Genomic DNA, 18,690 nt, shown 5'->3' with positions numbered 1-18,690 from the left:
AAAGTCTCTCCAAATTACGTTTCTTGTTCTTTCCTTCTTTTATCAATTCAAGCTAATGTCACTTCATTCCTAAGGCAACATTTCTCTACAACTTTACATGGTATCAAAGTGAATTTCAATTTTCAACACTTCCATATCTCATATACCTACTTATGTTACTGATGGGCATAAAAATCATTTGCTGGTTTCTATTCTTTTACCCATAGCTCAAAAAATGACAATCTTTAAGGCTTGTTCAGTGGATGAAAAAACTTAAAAGACCATTGACTAATTCCATGGTATAAGAGTAGCACGTATTCTTATTCAAGTGTCAAGACTAATAATCTTCAAGATGTTAAAGGGTTCTAATACTTATGAAAATAAGTTACTGATTTCAGTTTAATCATCTTATTTATTTGAACCTAGCAATCTGTTTAGTAAAAATAGGTTGAGATATCCCAAAGAACATATTGAAGAAGCGTCCTACAATTTGGGTTGAGCTCAATTTTCACAGAGCTGTGAAAACAAATCCAACATTAGTATGAAAAGGAATCTTTCAAGATGATGATGGATAACGTCTATTAATTTCCAGTCTGCTAGGAACTAGACACAAAAAATGAGGCCAAGCCAATGACTCCCTTAGGAGGAATAAGACTCAATAAGGGATAGAGATAATGAGATTCTGAACCACTGAGAAGATGTTCTGCAATCACCGACAAAGAAACAATCTCATATATGGCAGTACGATGCAAAGAGAATTCAGAGAAAATTTTCCAACATGCTAGGAAGATAGAAAATAAGGTGGCAGATCTATCAGCAAATTGGGAGCTGAAAATGTTAGGCTAGATGATTTAAACTCATTCTTTCCTGCCATAGAAGAAAACCTAACCTCAAAAGACTGTGTCAATGAAGAAGAGCTTTATCATGATTAGAAGTTATAAAACTCAGCATCAAGAAGAGATTTGTATGGGTAAAACTGTAAAACAATGTATTTATATACAATCAGGTTACACAGTTTAATCTAATCCTTCCCTTCCATGGCAACAAAGTAAACCTCAAAAGGCTGTAACAAAGCCAAAAAGCTTTCCCTTCATTAAAAATTATAGAATTCAGCATAAAAAAGAGTTAAGATTGTATAAAAGAATTGTTGTCATTATGTGCAATCAGTAGTACTTTTGATGATTGAATCAGACAGGCAAGAATGAGAAGTGAAGAAAAAATATAATAGATAAATGATGAAATCCACTAGCTTTTATCTTCTATGGCATTTCAGGGGAATATGCTGGAGCTCAAGAGGTGAAAGAGTATGTGATTTTATTTGATTTGCAAAATTCATGTCATATTATTTTATTTTTCAAAATTGGTCCGTTAACAACTGTGATCATCTGGACACCAAATTTTCACGGTCTAGGGTCCCTCAACCTTAGGATGTTTATACCAGAAATAATTAGACTCGAGTAATTTACTGTCAAAGCTAGTCATTTAAGCTTGGATGGTACGGGACTACTGTACATTAACCTACTTATCTATTTTCAAATCTATCAATTAATTAATAAGATTAGAATATGACTATTATTTTCTCGTACTATTCCCCTTGTGTACTTTAATGTATTCATCAACATAAGAAGCTCTGAATTGTATTTTATCACATCTTCAACACTAAGATGGACCAGAAAATGTGATCTGAAACATCCATGACTATAAATCTGTGTTTACTCCAGAAGTAATCTGATTAATTTATTGAGTGTGAAAGCCTCAAATATCTTGTTTCTGGCCTGTGTTTGATGTTTACTAATAAAAGCAAGACAGTAACATGCATTCCCTAGCTTTTCTAACATAGTGATTTCTTTCTTCAAAATGGAGAGCTTAACAAAAGGGAAATGTAATTTGAGGGTGTGTGTTCTTCCCTGAAACAAACTTAATCAAAAATATTCACAACAGTCATCTAAAATCTCTATAAGCAAATAAATATGGCATATTACACAGACAAATGGAAGAAGGAAAGTAAACCTTGCAGGCCAAGCACATTCCAACGAGCAATCTTATCAGAACAACTCATGGACAAAGTAGCATCTCCACGTCCAGGTTTTCTCCTCACCATTCCAATAGCTTGCAAAGCATTTACGGAATCAAAATGATTCCCCCTAGAATGGTCAATTTCGAATCCAGAAACTTGATGGCTAACATGAATATCACTATCATTTACAGATTTGTGCCCATTTTGTCTCAAGATATGATTTCCATGGTTCTGCTGTTCTGCAGCACATGCTTCTTCACATCCAATCCCAACTTCAAGGTGTGCGAGTTTTGCACCAGTCTGTTGCCTAATTAACAAAGACAATTGTGGTTGCTCTGGAATATCTGATAATTTTGTAGGCTCAATAAATTGGTTTCCTGGAGATTCTTCACTTTGACCTTGAGATTTTTTCATTGAAATGCTCTGCTTGTTTTCATGTTTGTGCCCTTTTGACTTTTCCAGTGGACTACTCAAATTTTGGAATGACGTTTGAAGATGAAGTGCATCAGAGTGCAAAAGTTTCATTAAGCATCTTGGAGATATAATGCACGCGTCTCCACCTAGATACAAAAACACATTCAAAAACCAATACTAGGCAGTTTACTGTGGTAATGAATTTTGTTGAGAAACACTCAGATGAATCAAACACATTTGAAAAAATAATTTAACAAAATTCCCCATTAAAATTCATAAAAAAAAAGATATATTTTTATGCTTTTCAGATTTTTCTAGTGTAAAATATTTTTGTTTTTTAAAATTTCCTTGATAACTGCTAAGGTAATGCTAACTAAAACATATACTTACAAGGAGGCTGACTGGAAAAAAAATGAAGCTCTGCTCCTGATCTTATTCTATACTTCAGGCCCTTCCTATCACTTGAAACCAGCTGAAAAATTGAATCCACTGCAACTTGGCTTGTATCTTCCTGGTGCCTGGAAGCCCTACTATATATTTTATTAAGACGCTCAATTTCTTTGTAGAAAAACCTGTTGTAGTCAAACATATAGTTTTTTATCAAGTTCAGAATCTTCCACTGCTTCATGAATCAAAAGACCTAGATATCACTTTTTGTGGCTTCAATAAGCTCTTGGCAAGGCAATTGCATGTCTCCAAATTTCTGATCTTTTTCTATCCCTTTACTATTTCCATTTTACAACAGGGTGTATTTAAGACAGCTCCTCACTTCAATGTAAACAAATAGAACAAATCCATGCAACATTATCAATTTCATAAAATAAAACCAGAATTTTTCATTAGCATTAGCAAAAAAAAAATTGCAGGAATTATAGCTACCAGCAAAAGGCAAACTGAGAAATACAAGTTCATATTGTTTTCTTTGTGACCCTCCCTATTTTGCACCCACCAAGGATACTTAATTGAATTAAAAAAAAACTATTGACAACAAATAAATTGAATATTCCCTGAATGGGTGAATCTCTTACTATATCTCTTTTGGGCTAACTGTGACGGAAAATGCATATGCATATCAGGAATATGATCCTATATGTATGTGCAGAATGAACATAAAATAATCAATACTGGATTGCACATACAGCAAGGCATTTCCAGACATCATTATATCCTACCAAAGCATGTCAGCAGTGATGGCTTCAGGGCCTCCATAAGCCATTTTTCAAATCAGAAAGACCTTATAGTGCTCAGCAGACAGTCAAGAGACCAGCAACGAAAAAGTTGTTTCAATCTATAAAAAGAGGTAACAAAACCCAACACATTGAAACTCACGACCATTTATTGATATATTGAACCATCAATATAGTCAAATTTGACATGGTATCAAGAAGAAAGCTGTGTCCATACATCAATATACATCCCCACGGACTTAACTCTTTACATTATCACCTAATGAGCAAATGTCCATTTCACAAAATAAAATCAGGTCCAGGTTTTTACTGGATAGCTTTGGCCATAGAATTCTGATTGCATGTTTTCTCATATAATCATTTTCGTAGATGAAGTACATGTTGAGTGCTTTATTTTTCTGCTCCAGAGAAAAAAAAGCTTCCCAAGCTTCTTCAAGGTCATTTGTTGTACTGTCCTCACTTTTGTGCTTCCCTTAGCATCAATGTTTATCAGTGATTGGCCTATCTCTTGGGCCTTAATAGGCAAATATCATGATTTCGAGAATTTTCTGGCTTTGTGTAACATCTTGATTTCCCGGGTCTTAATTAACAACTAACATACTTCAGAAATTTCGTTATTACTTCAATTTCATAGGAAGGCAGTTATATCAATCAAGTTCATGTGAAGAGGGTTTGACGGTTAAAAACAGTTAAACAAAATTTCTTGACTAAAAACTTAAAACACCATCAAGGAATTTACTATAGAAATTTAAATCCACATACTAGGGAATTGGAACCGAGAAATCATTGTAGAGATGTTTTTACAATCATCCAAATTAGTCCACAAATACTACTATAACAATATCATATAACAACTTCCATCCAATACTGCTATGTCAAAATCAAATGACGAATATAATTAATTACCACTATATAAAATTTAGGGCATCACATACCACTATAGCAATTTGGGCATCGATTACCATTGGATCATTTAGGGCTTCAGTTACTTCTATATCAATTAGGGCTTCTGATACCACTGATTCAATTAGGGCTTTTGATACCACCGTATTATTTAGGGTTCCAATTACCATTGACCCAATTAGGGCTTTAGATACTACTGTATCATTCATTTTCTTCTGATTACTTAACTGTGGCAATAACTCAAGATTAGAAATATGCTCATATTCGATATTCATACCAATGAAAAACAATCCATAAATTTATCTCTCGCATCTAGATGTAAAATAACTGTAACTATGAAATAACTCAATTAATCTTACCTTCTTGGATATACATCATAAAAGTGATATTACCTGTTTTCCGACAAACAATGTAATGTACAACTTATCTTTGTCTGTTGTTCATCTGACAACTTGGAGAGAGGTGAAACATTGTCAGGGGCTTAACCACCCAACCTCGGACCTTAACTTTATTCCCTTGCACAATCTCCAACGAGAAAGGCCCTCCCTACCCGGAATAGACAGGGGTCATCTTGTCATCAACTAAGCATCCTAGTATCTAGACACATCTCTCGACTTGACAACAGGAAATTACAATAAACGGAATCATGTATGAGCTATTAATTATTCATTATTTAGATATTCGAATCTGATTTCATTATTGGTTCTTGCAGGTTAACTCCACCTCTTCACCATTCTATGGCTTCTATGCCAGGTGAATCCTAGGTACCTAAAAGATTATGATCATCTTATTATTATTTACACTTCTTCACCATTTCCATGGCTTCATCGCCGGTGAATCCTAAGTGTTAGAGAATCTATAAGTATACTGATCTTGTTTACACCTCTTCACCAATTCATTGGCATCTTGCCAGTGAATTCCTCGATGCTAAAAGTATTCTGAAAATGTTTGGAAAATTTATAGAAGCGTGTGCATTGATGTGGATTTATGTAATCAATCAAGTTTGATACAACTGCCAAATGGTTTCATAAATGATATAAACTCAATGATACTCGATGAATGATCTCGTATACATTTCAGAATGCAATCAGCTAATATAATAAATTGATCTCTATTTAACATGCCTAGCCGACTATGGATGGATACTCAATCAGGGAGAAAAGGATTTGAAAACATGTTTAATTTATTCTCAACCCTATCATTATGTATCGGCTGAAGATAAATATTAAACTCAGTAAAAAATAACGAATCATGAATTACAATGCTTCTATGGTTTCCAATCTTGGAATGAGAAGTCTGACTGCAGTCGGGCTTATCCTTGAAAGAGAAAGAAAGTAAAAACAAGACCTGTGACTTGTTAATAGAATGTGGCTCTTCTTGCCCTGGCCAGAACTCCTATTCACCCATTAACTTGAGACTTATTCCCAGACTTCAGTCGCCAACAGTATTAAGGAAAAATAAAATTTGAAAGCGGGGTGAGTAAAGTTGGAAGATGTTCGGCAGTGAACATCCAACCTCGCTCAATAAGAAACGTAGCAAACAGAGATAGGAGAGGATAGAAAGAAAAGAAGGGGGAAATGCTAGGTTTTTGAATCCTTCGCACAGCAAGGCAGACGATTAATATATAAAGTGTCGAACTTCATTCATGGCTAAATGAAAAGGAAGGTTGTGCCTTCTTGGCTTCTGCCAATTATAATATATGCCAATTTGAATTCCAAGCATTGAATCGATTGGAAGAAGAGAGGGAAAAGAAAATTAGAAGGGTTAAAAGAGAAGTTGGAAAGATTATAAGACAATTCAAATTGCCAAATATTAAATCGATTTATCATGCCAAGTGTTAATCGATTAAAAGCAAGAATATTAAAATGGAAAGAATAGAATTGGAAGATTATAGTTCGAATATTATAACAATTTGAATGTTATTATAATTCAAATATTATTATGAACTTATACTTATAAATGTACATGTAAATATATTAATAGGGTGACATCACTTTATTAAATTGTTATAATATAATAGTGTCATATCATTTTTATAATTATATGCACATATATAAATATTTCTATTATAATAATAAAGTGAAAGATCATATTAAATCCTTAGAGATACGCTTTATATTTTAACTCAATTATTTATGTTTCTCAAATTATTTTGATTAAATTATTTATTTAAATAGCTCATGCGGGTCCCATCGATGTATCTTGTTTTCGAGTTGCTAGGTCCTCAACCCATTTCCTTGGTGATGGTGATGCTCTAGCCTAATTCTTTTCTAACAATGCTTCCACTCCTTTGACATGCTTCCTACAAAGAAATTCTCCACAGTTAATTATATTATCATAATAGATTATTTAATTATAAATAATCACAATGGTTAACCATCTTCTCAATTCCATGAATTTGTGATTAACGATCAACTAGCATGTTATCTTCACTTGAAAATATTAAGATAATATCTTATACTTTCTATAATAGTCAACTACTTGTCTGTAGTCTGTCTTTCAGTCTAGATAGGAATGTTTCCTATCCTGTCTCTTTTTTCTTCAGTCCAGATAGGAATGTTTCCTATCCTATCTCTAGTTTTGTTTCTAATTCCGTCTTCAGTCTATGTTGTTTCTTTTAGAAACAACGTCCTTGTAATTCTTTATAAGGAACACATTTGTTCCTCTGTTAATCAATCAATCAATCATCCGGAAATCCGGAAATCTGCCAACTCTTCTTGAATCTTGTAACATGGTATCAGAGCCTGTTTTTTAATTTTTTCGAAAATTATAATTTCTTTTCCGAAATTATCAAAGCTAATTTTCAAAATTAACTTGTGATTCTTGCTTTCTAAAAAAAAAAAAACCTCAGATTTTCGACTTGGGTTTTTTGATTTTTTTTGAGAAATTCATTTGTAAAAAAAAAAATCCGAGTTTTAGCCAGGTCTTTTTTCTAAAAAATCGTAATATTCTATTCAGTTTTTTTTCCTCCAATTCACAACCTGCAAATCGCGTCCGATTTGTTGTTGGAAACTCGTGATTTCTTGGCGGAGGGGCTCGGCCTTGCTATAAAACACAATTCTCTGCAAATCGTGGTCACTCTGAAAATCGTGGTCGTTTGACATTTGTTTTACAGCTTTGCATTTTTTTAAAAAAGACGACTCCTGCCATATTTGCCAATCGTTTGGCGGTCAAACACGACTTTTTTAGCTCCATCTCAGTCTGTCATCGTGCTCTAGGAAGCAGATTCGACCATTTTTTTCAAGAAATTTGCCATTTTTTTTTATCTCCAATCCGACGGCTAGGGTTTTGTTCGAAACCCTAATTTTTGGGGCCGAAAAAATATTTTGTTTGCAAATTCTTGGTGGGTTTTTCGAGAGCTCAACTAGGTTGTCATCCGTTTTTTCTGGGTGCCTCCATTTTTGTGCCTCCATTTTCGAGCCAACGGATCCAAAAAACGACAGCAGATTCCTTCTAGGTTTTTCGAGCTCTCTTCAAGGTCATTCTCTGATTCTTCTGGGTCTTTCGTATTTTTGCCTCAAAGAACGTGCCTTCACAATTTTTCACAGTTTTTCATTGAAAAACATGCCATGGCATCTCTGACAAATATTCTGCTCGAACATAATTCCAAATTCAATGGTCGCAATTATGGAACCTGGAAGCAGTGCATCATTGCAATCTTCGAATATCGAAACACCGCTCAACTTGTTTTGGGTGTTACGCAGCGTCCGACTTCTCCGGGTCCTAATCAAGATACATGGGATCTGAACAATCGAGAGGCAGTAATGCTTCTCAAACTATCTGTAGCTGATGACCAGCTTTCTCAGATTCCATCCGGCAAGATAGCTGCCGAAATCTGGACACATCTAAAAGGTCTTCATGAGACTTCCGACAAGAGCAGAGCCTTCTTTCTGAAAAACACTCTGTTTTCTATTGTCATGGATGAGCGCACCTTGCTCCAGGCACACCTGAATCGGATTCAGGAAATCCGTGATCAGTTACTTGCCATCGGTCGCAAGATGGAGGAAGAGGATATTGTGATAATCACTCTTCGGAGTTTACCAAAATCCTATGAGCATTTTATCGAGACTCTCAACATCACATCTACTGGTGTTGATCTAAAGTTCATTGATCTCTGCACCCTGCTGCTTCAGCAAGATCGGTGGAAACAACAGTTTGGTAGCAGCTCCAGTTCCACCTCCACTGAGCAAGCCTTTGCTGCAAAATCCTTTCAACAGAACATTGGCAACCATCAGTCTTCTCAGCCTTCCCAACATCAACCTTTTGCTCAATCCTTGGATGGCTCTACGAAGCAAAATGTACAGTGTAATTACTGTCACAAGTTCGGCCATATGAAATTCGAGTGCCGGAAACGTCTGGCTGCCCAAGCAAGGCAAAATGCTTCCCAGCCAACAGCACAAGTTGTCGAGCTTCCTGATCAAAGCGAAGCTGCATTTTTCGCCTTCTGAATCTGTTTCTGTTTTTTTATGGGTATGTTGATTTTCTCCTCAAAAATCATTTTCAAGTTGTCTGTAATACGCAAGGTTGCGTGAGATTCTGAGTTTTACCGTTTTTTCCACAAAAATGAAGTTTTGTAAATGCAACCTATTTTGAGTCATAGCAATCTTCTCGCAAAGCTTCTTGGTTTCAGCATTTTGTAGATCCAGGGAGGGTCTCAGTTATCACAGAATGTTCCGACATCCGTACGTTGACCATTAAGGGAGGGTATTAAGATAATATCTTATACTTTCTATAATAGTCAACTACTTGTCTGTAGTCCGTCTTTTAGTCTAGATAGGAATGTTTCCTATCCCATCTCTTTTTTCTTCAGTCCAGATAGGAATGTTTCCTATCCTGTCTCTAGTTTTGTTTCTAATTCCGTCTTCAGTCTACGTTGTTTCTTTTAGAAACAACGTCCTTGTAATTCTTTATAAGGAACACATTTGTTCCCCTGTTAATCAATCAATCAATCATCCGAAAATCCGTTAATCTGCCAACTCTTCTTGAATCTTGTAACAGAAAATCATAAAGACTATCTTACCATTTCACTAGATTATAACAAATTAAACTGCCAACTGACTTCATGTGAACCTCAATGGCTATATTTCAAATTAGGTGAAAAATTGGGATGTAACACTTTGTTAGTGTGCACATTGGTTGAGATTCTTCAAAGTTTTCCTTCTAAGTTTGTTGTAAGCTTTGAGGCTTGCCTTCTAGGAATGTTTCAAGTTCTGTTCGGGCAAACCTATTATTTATAGTAAGTCACTTGTACATGGGGACCAACCTTACTATCTACAGTAAGCCATTAGGATGGTTTTGCACATCTTGATGATCTTGTAAATGTTTGCAAAATGATCAGATGTTAAATTGTGGCGTTCTAGGGACTCAGAGTCGACTTCATAATTTTGAGGGACTCCTATTTAAGCATCACCAGTGGACCATAGGTGCAGTGTCTGTTGACACTTGACAGTCTTTAGTGGCTGGCAGTGATCAGGAATATATATTTTAAATATTAAAGTTGATATAATGTAAAATTTTATTTAAATAAATTTAAGTTACTTTATTATTTAGAAAACAGAATAAAGTAACTATTGACAATAGATTAAAAGGTCACTTTACAAATTAATAATAAAGTGACTTTATGGACATCACCTAGTCACCATAAATGTTATCTTGGAAAAATGATAAGCGATAGGAAAAGCTATGCATTTTCGTACCATAGCTAGCATTTCATTGTAGAGTGTGAAGAGGCCTATAGGAGCAAGTTACTCTTTTTGGAAGTCATTGCTTGAGAAACACAATGGATGTTGCGAGTCTGGCAATCATGTCAAGGATCATGATTACAGTAGCCCTCCATTGTGTAGGATGCAAGCTAAGGGGTCTTGGCCTTTGCTTGGGGGAAAACCTACTCATCATTTGGAGGCAAGTTTGTTTCCAAAGGAGAACGAATGAAACCTTCCACATCCCTAATCTTCGCTACTCAAGGTAAGGATTGTACATACCAGCATCAAGATCTAAAGAATTTAGAGGCCAAAGGTGAACAACATGTCACATGGGCCAAACACTTGATTGATAATGATGGAAAGGACAACTTAGGGCTACAGGCAATGGAGAGAGGAAGAGAGGCTATAGTGTTTAAATAGGTTTATATTGCATTGTACCATCTGAGGTCAAATCTACTATGTGTTCAAACAGAGACATAGGTAGAGATTTGGCCAAAAATGAGTTTTTCCCTTGATGAGTCTAATTGGAAGATTTAAGAGATTCTAACCAAGTCTTCACAAACTACACAAATGGATCTTAGAGTTTTAGAACCCTATTTTAGAAGGGCATATTCAGATTTGCCATGAGGTACAATTTTGTTTTTGCAGTTTCTTTTAACTCTGAGATAGGAAGCTAATAGTGTATGATTACCAGGGAGTTAGGAAGACAAGTGCGTGTTACTTTTGAAACCATGGCATCCAACTTTCAACCCCACTATTGAATCCTTCAATAAAATTCCAATTTGGCTAAGACTTCTTTGCTTACTGATACAATATTGGTTTGAATCTTGCTTTGAGACTATTCGTCATTCTTTGAGAAAATTCGTGAGTGTGGATGTGAGTACTCTTGGTCTTATTCATAATACTTATGCCTGTATGCTTGTCGAGATGGACATAAAGAAGGCTCCTCCAACGGAGTTATGTTTGAAGTTTGCTAATGGCTATTGGATGCAACCTATGGATTATAAAGGAGCCCCCTTCAAATATAGGCATTGTTTTTAGACATGTCATATGACACAATATGGTGACAAAAGGAATGGCCAGAAGCAAGCCACTTGGTGGAAGGAGTTGAACCTTTGCTCTATTTGGTAGAAAATGAAGGCACTAGGTCACTAGAGATTGATGAGAAAAAGAAAGTTGTTGAGGGACTTCAGGACAAGTGTTCAAATGTGGCACATGCCTTCACAGAGGATAGGGTAAAGATGGATTGCAGTGTTTTTGTTATTTACTGCCCCATGAGGACAAAGATGCTAATTAGGTCTATCCACAAGCTTGGAAAAAGGGTAAAGATCCTCCTCAATTTATGAGGCCTCGGGAAGAATGACACTAATGAAAAAAGATAGAGGTGGTGTTGTATATTGTCGTAATAACAAGAAAGGATCATGGAGGATGTTCCCATAGATTAACTTAGGAGGCGAAGACTTCCTGTGATGATATGCTAGCACCAAAGAAGGAGGTAGCAAAGACAAAGGACGGTTGGCATGTTGTGAAGGGAAAGAGAGATAGGAAGACGAAGAAGGAAGGTACTTTTGATATGCTCCTTTGATCACAAACCAAGGGCAAAGAAAATAGAACTTCTTAATGTTTTGACCTATTAATTGGTCTCTTACTATGGTGCCTTGTCTCCTAGGGAGGTGGCTCCCTATTTGTAGCCACCCCTAGTTCAGTCTAGGCTCAAAACACTAGATTTAATGAAATTAACCCTTTTACCTATTTACAAAAAGATACAGTGATTTTGATTAAATTATAGTCACTTCAATAATTCCCAAGGTAGATGCCATAAGAAGGTAACCAAAAAATAAAAAGTACTATGTAGTTTATTAATTAAAATTACTAGACACCCTAAAAGTAGCATTAGGCTTTGACGAAGAAGTTAAAAATCAATTTGGGTGCACATTTGGAGACTTTTTCAAGGGAAAAAAACATTCTGGAACAAGAGTAGAGAAAGATTTACAGGTTGCTGAAAGTTAACATTTTGGTAACAAAATATCTCAAGGAGAACCGTACACACAATACTTTGCCAAAGGCTCCATTTAAGGGGTTTTCTACTGCATAAATCAATACGTTCAAGTGTTCATCTAACAAACAATTGTCAAGTATTTCATAGCAAGCTCTTGTTGATGCGTGTTTTGTTCCACGCCAACATGCAAAATCAAATACTTAATGTTTCAAGCAAAAACACCAAACACTGGATCCTCTCTTGATATAAGGTCGTCTCTCATGCTAAGCTTGCAAAGAAACTTCATGAAATAACTTCACGGTGTCTTCTTAATTGTAGACTTCACTCAGTTTCACAATATGATATGTTGGCTATCACAAAGGGACTTACACTATTCATTCAATGGATATCAACTCTTTCTCTTATAGATTTGGCTTTACAACATACAATGACAATATGGCTTTTAATTTTCCAAAGATTCCACTTCAATTTAGACTATAACTTCTACTACTACTTCTACCTCGAACTAGGAATGAAAAAAAATCATGGATAAACTTGGACTCTACTAGATGTAATCTCACCAGCGGCACCACCCACCTAGTGCAAGCTTCTAAGGAAAACTTGAATAGTTTTCAAATCTATATCTCCTCCCCAATCCCATCAAATGGATGCAAACTAAAGATTAAATATCAGTTAAGTTAAGTGCATTCAATCATCGGCTTATTACACAGGGCACCCTAACCATGGGCAAGAGGCTAGTGGCCTGGATTTGTTTGAATCAAACAAGTAAACATCTACAACAACTTCCATTCAACTAAACTACTTCAACATGAAAAGAATTCTACTCAAAGTGAAAGATTGAGGAAACTGTGCAATACTACAAAGCAATATTAAGTAATCCACCATGAAAAACCAACAAGGAATTATCAATTACTCTGAAAGCATCATAGCAACAATTTGATCACGTCTCTCCCTTAGCAATCTTAATCTACTCTCCTAGTTCTCTGCTACTTCCAATATCTAAGCTAATCTAATCCCCTCTAATGAATTACAAATGAGAAGGCCTTGGCCATTTTATAGTAGTCCCATTACAACAAAGGGCCAAGATTGCTTCAAAATCAAGGGCCTAGATTTCTTCCCACAAACCCTACTTAGGGTTGCCAAATTTACAACCAATTACATATAGGTACCGATTCGCAGGTCAATAAGAAAATTACAATGATTTTTCCAACCAATGAGAAGATGGGACACTTAGCAGGATTTGATTGACTGTTCGTGAAATTGAAATTTTCCAATTCGAGGAGGCAAACAGTTGTCACCTCATCATATCTATCATGCACTTCCAGTCTTGGCTTGTAGAAGATGGTAGTTAACATTGCAAAAGTATCTCTTTCTCGATTGTTAGCATCTCTCAATGTTTGAGATTTTCTCCATCCTTTGAAATATCCTCATGGAATTAACTTGAACCACTTGCATCTTCGTAAACCTGTGAACTCGATCTTTCTTGATTCTCCTTGAATATGTCCTCATGTAGCTGGGTCCTCTATGCTTTCTAGAATTTCCTCTTGATTTCTATCTGAATTTGGGGTTGATATCTTGAACATGAATCCTTCCTTCTCACTCAAGTCCTCTAGCTTGAGCCATCTCCTTGTAGTATCCACTTTAAGTCTTGAGGCCTTGATCATCACCTTGCCCTCTAGCTTCTCCTTGTGCCAATTTATGTTGGCATGACGATGGAGAGTATGTGTACTAGCAATGCTCGAATTTTTCTAATATGTTCCAAGGATGAATTTCAATTCAGCGCTTCTCCTTCTCGAATTCACCTTGCAAAACAAAGGAGAAGAGCATTAAGCTTGTGAAAAAAAAACAAGTCTGAAAAATCACATCAATAATAAACAAAATTCATCCCAATTTAAAATCAACCATTTTACAAAGTCGAGGCAAATTTTAATCTTATCTCAATCCAAAAACACTTTTCTTTTTTTTTCTAATTTTTGTCACTTTCTCAATTTTTTTCCTTTAGAGGAGAGGTAGGGTGATTTTGGCGATTTAATAAAGGATAAGGACTGGGAACGGAAAATCCTGAGCGTAGGGAATTTCCCTCAAGGGAAAATTCGAAGAGTCAAGAATTTCCCCCGAACATGACATTATTAAAATTTCTCAATTCAACATTCCTCTTTGATTCCTTGTTCTATAACTTTTATTCTTGCTCATGATGTTTCCCTCATGTCATAAATCAGTCTTTAAAAGCCTTATAGGATAGAAAATTTTGGCAAAAGTAATGTGGGGCAGAATCTTCTGCATCAGGAATTCCCACGGAGGGAGAATTCTAAGAGTCGGGAATTTCCTTCAAATACACTTTTGTCACTTGGGCTCCCCAAAACTTGCCATTTTACCCATTATGCCCATTCCTTCGCCAAACTTGTCGATTTTTAATGCCTTAGCATGATTTTGCATCTCTATTGGGTTGATGATGAGAAAGGGTAAAATCCTAAGAGACCTTAAATTTCCCCAGAAGAGAGAATCCTGAGAGACGCGAAATTTTCCCAAGAGGGAGAATCCTAAGAGATGTGAAATTTCCCCAGGAGGGAGAATCCTGAGAGACGAGAAATTTTGCCAAGAAGGAGAATCCTAAAATACGTGAAATTTCCTTCGAACCTAGTTTGCTCACAAACTTTGTCCCATTTCTCAAACATGAAAACTGTTCTCACCCAGACTAAAATTCTACCTACAAACTTAGACTTAGGCTATGAAAATTCCTCAAAATGGCACCAAAATGCTCGCACAAAACCTGGACTAAATTTGCTTCCGAACAAGCCAAAATTGCTTAAACTCACCCAGAGTTGGAGACTTGAAAAGGCTTACCAACTAAAACCACCTAAGACAACTACTCCTTGCTAAAGCAATAGAGGGGGTATCCATTTGCAATGGGGCGATGGTGTGAAAACCTCAGAACCTCTAGCACCCACCTAAAGAAACGGTTGCCATCTAAAATCACCTAAGACAAATACTCCTTTCTAAAGCAAAAGAGGGGGTCCCCATTTGCAATGGGGCGATGATGTGAAAACCTCACAACATCTAGCACCCATCTAAAGAAATGTTCCTGAACATTTCAAGGATAAGACTTGTGTGAAACCACAAACCTTTGACCTTTGACAAACTATCCTCTCTAGCTAATACGGAGTGTCAATGTTGTAGATTCAGTCAGATTAGTTTGATCAAATTGATATATTGCTTTTATTAATATATGTTTACCAGATAAACATCATCATTGATTAATGATTATTAAACATATATAGTATATATACACACACTTAAGTAATATATATATATATGTATGTATGTATGTATGTATGTATGTATAGACACATACACATTATATAACGATGTAAATAATCATTAAACAATGGTAATATATATGCTGTTATCTGAATATCGATTCAATGGTTTAGATGTGATTCACAAATATGTGCAAATTTGATCATACGAATTGACCCTCTATTATCGATTTAATGAGATCGGTTCATATCATTGGTTGTATCACGTGTGTAATGATCTTCTAACAAAGATTACAAAGGCTTTTATTGAGATCACATTGTTTTATGGATGATCGCTGCCTTGAAACAGCACCCATAATAAGTTAAGAGTCAGTTTGAATTATAAGCATGGGGAATATCTCATGTAGAGACATGTCCCTACGTGGACTTATGCCACGTAGACATGTCTCTACATGAGACATGCCTCTTTAGGCGTCTATATATGTTCAGATCTGCAAGCATTTGAAACACACAGAATCCACATAGTGTTATTACATATGCAGCAATCTTCTCTCACAGTCTGCATTTCAGATTGAAGCAAGCATACTGATCCACTTACAAGATTGGCAGCCCAACCATTTGAACATACCTGCAAGAGGAAATCAATCAAGAACATTGGCGTAGAGATACAAGAAAGTTCAGATTCAAGGAAGTGCAGACATCAAGGTAAAAATAATCTTATTACAATCTGATTATATTTCCTTAACATCTTCAAGGGTTTGTGCAAATGATTTCCATACCGCCATGAACACCATCAGAATGAAGAAAATGACAGAAGTTAACCATACACAAATATGGGGTTCACACTAACTTTGCACAACGATCTATAATCAGTAAACTGTCAAAAGTATGATCCAAAGGAATATACCAAAACACCATCATATTTTCCATTACAATCACAACACTTCATCTAAACAATCTTATCTAAATGAGGGAATTACGAATCCAAGCAAGCATTAATAGTCAAGACACATCAAATAATCACCAAACTCGATGAGAATCCTATGGTCTCAATACAACAATCTCAAAGTTCCACTTCTTTACAAATGAGAAGTGAGCCCTTTATATAGGTCCTTGAATACAATAGGCGGCTAGGATTGAAACAATAACTGATGGCCTGGATTTTGACACCTCATTCCTAATTAGGGTTAGGGCAAGGAAAAGAGAATCTAATTAATACAAAGGTCAACTTCGACCAACCAAGAAAATCCCACTACCTAAGTGGGTAATAAATAGTCACCTTGCATGCTCATTCAAGAAGAGAGTGGGGTGAAATAAATGACCACTACACATGCCCACTATGCATGCTCGCCCAAGATAGTTTGTCTTTGACCTTGTTGTTTTCCTGGAATATGTCTAGGACTGTCTCTAATTCATCCACATTGACACTTGGTGCTGATTCTTGTTTGAATTCCAAGGCTATCATTGCTCATCCCATGAGACAACTCCTTTAAGAATAATTTGGAACCATTGAGCAAAGTTTTATTTTTATAGAGGGTATTGGAATTTGGGACATTCCCTTTTCAAAGGCAGATCATGTTGGGTGCATTTTGGTTTCTATACATCGATAGATGAGATGTGATAGACCTTCAATATTCAATGAAAGTTCTCCATGATGAAGACTTGCCATTTGTTAATTTTTCATTTTTAGTTGGGCACCAAAAGAAACTTTTGCTCAAAATATTAATTCCCCAATTGCTTCATGAAATTTCCTTAGCACTCTAGGCACAGGATTAAATAATGACATAGCCCGTTGAAATAAAATTTTATTTTTGGTAAAACTGTCTTTGGGAGCTTGGTTAGTATTGCAGAACAATTTGGAGATCGTGCATTATATTTCTTTTATTTTTCAATCTTTCATGTAACCACTTTAGATAATCACTAGATTATCCAAAAATTGATGAAATTTAGATCTTTGTCCTTCATATTCTAGATGCTCTTCTTGGCTGATGAAATGTAGATCTTTTTGGCCGAGTTTGAGGCTCATCCTTTCAAAATTGGGACCATCTTCAAATTAGTTTGGTTCCTCTACTGGCTTTGAAGCTTCATGGACTCTACTAAGGGCTGTCATAGGTACTCTTACCTAGCTTATTGCTCTTTTAAGGTGGTGGCAAGCTTCAATCCCACTGGCAAAGCTCGTTGTTGGTTCACCCAGGCTTCTCTTCTTGGTTCGATTGGGAATGCAATGGATCGCCTACCCCCCTGCCCCCTTCAGTTCTCTCTGGCTGCCCCCACTCACCTCCTTCCTCCTTACCAATAGTTGAATGAGCACGTCAAGCTCAACATCTAGAACCAGTATAATATCAGGACATGCAGTAACCCTCAGAAGGCATTTCACCCAAGGATGGCTTTTTGTGTTGAGCACTACCTAGATATCTAGGATGGGGTTATTGTATGCCCTTAGTACCTCACTTGTTGGGCTTGTGCCCTCCACATGTCTTTGGGATCTTTAGAGTGGGATCCCATCACTTACACATACAGACTAACCACCAAATTGACAGAGAGGATAGGATTTGTCAACTCTATCCCCTTGGTGAGATGGAATCTGAGACCCATTTTGTTTTTCGTTTCCCCACTTACTATAAGATCAAAGGGAGGTTCTACTGCTTGTTCAGAGAGTGCACATCCATCTCCTCATTCTTCAAGTACACTGATTAGTGATGACTCGCACTTTACCTCAATGAGGCCATGCCGTTTCATAATTACACTTTGCATCTTCTGTTCCCACTGAGACAGACTTCAAACCAACTCATCACCTCATTCTTTACTCTCGTGTTTTCTAATTAGGGAACGAAGCAGTCGCTTGGCCTCCCCTTAGGACACACTAGGTTTGTGAAGCTTTGCAAAGGACCTACTCGGCAACATCACCATACGCCTAGCAGTTCACTGAGGCAGTTTGGGGCTTGCCCTTGCCTCAGACCACATCCTTTGGTGTTGGGTTACTTCTCGCCTATAACGAGTATTTAGTCTCTGGTCTTTCTCTTTCCTGTTTTCCTTTGTTTTTCTATTTGTTCTTTCTGCGGATACTGTTTGGTGCTCCCACTGCTAGTTGTTGCCTTGTACTTTTTCAATACCTTAGACCCATGTGATCTCTTGTTGGACATTAATAAATTTATCTTATCTTGGAAACTTCTTTGACCTTATAGAGTTAGCATGTTTGGGTGAACCCTTCTAATATTCCTTCCTTATGTGA

General features: G+C 36.3%; 1 protein-coding gene across 16 annotated transcripts in view; it reads right to left on the bottom strand.

The window, feature by feature from the left end:
• LOC149543864 (denosine deaminases acting on tRNA) overlaps positions 1 to 18,690 on the bottom strand; it is a 195,287-nt gene that overhangs the window by 95,338 nt on the left and 81,259 nt on the right. For all 16 annotated transcript variants that reach the window (XR_016355702.1, XR_016355703.1, XR_016355698.1 and 13 more), the window contains 2 exons: positions 2,801 to 2,982; positions 1,990 to 2,556 (listed from right to left, as the gene is read on the bottom strand). Coding sequence is in view for 4 of the 16 variants with exons in the window: in XM_089798535.1 (XP_089654661.1) it covers positions 1,990 to 2,556; positions 2,801 to 2,982 (749 nt within the window). In the remaining 12 variants the exon portion in view is untranslated. The remainder of the gene's footprint in view (positions 1 to 1,989; positions 2,557 to 2,800; positions 2,983 to 18,690) is intronic.

This window comes from Cupressus sempervirens, chromosome 8 (assembly GCF_028749045.1).
Source record: "Cupressus sempervirens isolate cs-2001-9-10 chromosome 8, ASM2874904v1, whole genome shotgun sequence".
Taxonomy (NCBI): domain Eukaryota; kingdom Viridiplantae; phylum Streptophyta; class Pinopsida; order Cupressales; family Cupressaceae; genus Cupressus; species Cupressus sempervirens.
This window is presented reverse-complemented; position numbering and strand designations above follow the sequence as displayed.